This window comes from Nicotiana attenuata, unplaced genomic scaffold (genome assembly GCF_001879085.1).
Source record: "Nicotiana attenuata strain UT unplaced genomic scaffold, NIATTr2, whole genome shotgun sequence".
NCBI classification, from domain to species: Eukaryota; Viridiplantae; Streptophyta; class Magnoliopsida; order Solanales; family Solanaceae; genus Nicotiana; species Nicotiana attenuata.
This window is the reverse complement of record NW_017685742.1, coordinates 1-3,162: the sequence shown is the minus strand read 5'-3', so window position 1 is coordinate 3,162 and position 3,162 is coordinate 1. Positions and strand designations below refer to the sequence as shown.

General features: G+C 37.6%; 1 protein-coding gene across 1 annotated transcript; it reads left to right on the top strand.

Annotated features, from left to right (window-relative positions):
- The first annotated feature begins 717 nt into the window (after positions 1-717).
- Positions 718-2,374, top strand: LOC109222165 (mitochondrial import inner membrane translocase subunit TIM23-2-like). Its single transcript, XM_019386555.1, has one exon. The coding sequence runs from the start codon at positions 841-843 to the stop codon at positions 1,396-1,398; it is 558 nt and encodes a 185-aa protein (XP_019242100.1). The 5' UTR covers positions 718-840; the 3' UTR covers positions 1,399-2,374.
- Positions 2,375-3,162: the final 788 nt, after the last annotated feature.

Below are 3,162 nucleotides of genomic sequence, written 5' to 3'. Positions count from 1 at the left end.
AATGTAGTAGTTTTGACTTTTATAAATTTTGAAGCTTTGTAGTAAGGTAGATTGTAGAGTGGGCATTCCTGCCTACCTTGAGGGTTTTTTAGAATTGCTTGTATACTTTTTTTTCCCTGGTATATAAAATCTCTAAATACCAACAAAAAAAAAAAGGCGATGGTGCTTAGGAAATTTAAAGAACTCGAAATAGGTGTATTTAAAGGATTATTTTAAACCTACCCTAAATATCATTATAACTTAAGTAATACTTCCTCCGTTTTAATTTATCTGAACTCATTTGGTTCTACCTCCTAGAAGTTGGTTAGCTACCTCTCATTTTGTTCTAGGATTCTTCTTCTTCGTAGGTCATTTGTGGCACGCAGGAAGGGCTCGTGCAGCTGCATCAGAATTTGAAAAAGGAATTGATCGTGACTTTGAACCTGTTCTTTCCGTGACCCCTCTTAATTGAGATGAGACAGGAGATCCAATGCTTGAATGAAGTAAAAATCACTTTGATTCAATTATACATCTTGGAATCAGCCTAAGTGGGAATTGAGTTTATGAAAAGAAAGAAGACTTTTAAACTTATGGTGTAAAATGAAACTCATATTTTGTATGGCTATAAATTATTTTATAAAGATAAATTATTTCCAAATAGGTAAATAAATCATTCTTTTTTGTAAGAAGTACAATATTTTAGTATTTTCCTAGAGCAGCTAGAGCACGTCACTCTATTTTAGGTCCAACGTACGGGAAACCTTGGTACCACTTCTCTCTTTCTAGACGTGTCTCTCCAATTACTCAAATTCAACATTCCTAAACCCTAAACCCTAATTTTAGAAGCAAATCCGAACGGCCATGGCACATCACGCCGGAGACAACGACGGCGACGGCCAGAAACGGAGGCTATATAACCCATACCAAGATCTCCAAGTCCCTATACAAAACCTTTACAAACTCCCCACTTCCCCTGAATTCCTCTTCCAAGAAGAATCTCTCGCACAACGCCGATCATGGGGAGAAAACCTAACGTACTTCACCGGCATCGGTTACCTCTCCGGTTCTGTCCTCGGCGCCGGTAAGGGATTCATCGAAGGCGTAAAAGCTTCCGAGCCAGGGGATACCTTAAAGCTCCGGGTTAACAGGATCTTAAACGGGTCGGGTCATACGGGAAGGAAATTCGGGAACCGTGTCGGAATAATTGGGCTGATTTATGCGGGTATGGAGAGCGGGATGGTGGCGATTAGGGATACGGATGATGTGATCAATAGCGTGGTGGCGGGTTTAGGGACTGGAGCTTTTTATAGGGCAGCGGCGGGGCTGAGGTCGGCGGCTGTTGCTGGGGTTATTGGTGGTGCTGTTGTTGGGCTCAGTGTTGCAGCAAAACAGGCCGTGAAACGATACGTACCCATCTGAGCTTTTCGACTGGTTTATATTTTTGGGCCCTAATGTTGGTAGCTTTCAATTGTTACTGCAATTTTAGATGATACATTGAGTAATTGTTTTCAAGCTGAGCAGTAATGTAATTATTTCATGAAAAGTTGCATGCTTTCTAGATGTATTTACATGTTTTTTGAATAGATATTCTGAAATTAGGTATAAAAGACACTTGTATTATATGATTAGTTAGCTACTGCATGCCATCAAAACTGCACCTTGAAAAGCAATAATTTTTTTTAATGACTGTGGTGGTTGGACCAGCCTGCACACACTATTTCATTAGGGGCAACTCTATGCTCAAAGACTTAGGCATGTGGGAAGAAATCATGTATTAATGTTTTTCACCTCTATTGGGATTTAAACCTGATACCTCATTGTTCTCCTTTCACTTTATTGACTACTAGGGCCTCACTTTGGGTGCTATAATTATTTCATGAATGTTGTATGCTTTTTAGATGCGTTTTCATATTTCTTGAACATATACTCTGAAATTAGGTTTAAAAGAGACTTGGTATGAATAAATTTACAAACAGAGACTTGCTAGTGAATATAGCTCCTTCAAATGGTTGTTCCCTTACTTTTGTGTTCTCCGTCAATTGTCTTTTGTTATTACGACAACAACAATAAACCCGGTAGACAGATTTGTGCAAAATTTCAAGAATGCATCTTTAGCAATTGCACAAAATTTCAAGGATGCACCTGTGTAATGGTTTTCCGCTCCTAGTTTTGTACCAATTGTTAGTTACTGAAAAAGCTGTTCAGTAGATAGCATTTGGACAGCTAAATTTAAGGTGCACTTTTAGATGGCATGCAGTAGCTAATTATTTTTGCTGTAGTCATTTTTGGGTTCTTGAGATGTAATAGTTGCCATTTATTCTTTGACGGTCAAATCAAGATTATGATCTATGAACCCATCTAAAATAGTTGCTTTGACTTGCAACTGTGTTAGTTCTCTTGATGTTCAATTTTATGCTTATATATGCATTGTGACAGTTCCTAACTTGTTTGGGAACGAGGCATAGTAGTTGTTGTTATTGTATATGTACTGTGACAATTATGCTTTCTTGTTTTGCAGTTAGGTTAATTGCTTAATCTTCCCAGTAGGATCGCTGTTTATTTGTTTATGACAGTGCATAATGGTTCCTTTTTTGAAATTGGCTTATATATTGATACGATTTTCAAGGGCTTGTACTTAATGTGAGTAGACGATTTGGAAATCATTGTCCGAGCAGTAATCTTGTCTTGAATTTTGTTTTGTTACTGCTTCAACAACCATGGCATGTTCTTTTCCAATCTTTGAACAAGAACTCATGATTCATTCTTGTTGGTCAAATTCCACCCCTGATTAACTTTTTCTGAAAAAGTGATCATTTCTTGAAATATTGGATTGAACAGTTTGCAGCTCATACAAGAGCATGCTGAAATTTCCTGCAGAGCTTCTTGGCGATGTTCTATGTTGTAGTTATTTTGGTGCTTTCCAATATCTAAATTCATATTTATATTTATGTTCTTGCTATTAATTTGAAAGATAAGAACAATTTTAGTCCAAGGACGTGACGTAGTGGTTAATGAAGTGGGTGCGAACTTTGGAGATCAGGTTCATATTTCAGTAAGGAAATTCTCAACTTCTCTGATAACTTCCTCAGGTATTTCATCTTCTTCTTCCGAGCCACTATCCTTATGTTGCGTTGTCTCATTACATGTCACAGTTGTTGGTTCATCAAGGTAAGAAATAGTAAT

Bases quoted from the DNA above. Each gene is read 5' to 3' on its own strand.
- LOC109222165 (XM_019386555.1), top strand. From the start codon at position 841: ATGGCACATCACGCCGGAGACAACGACGGCGACGGCCAGAAACGGAGG.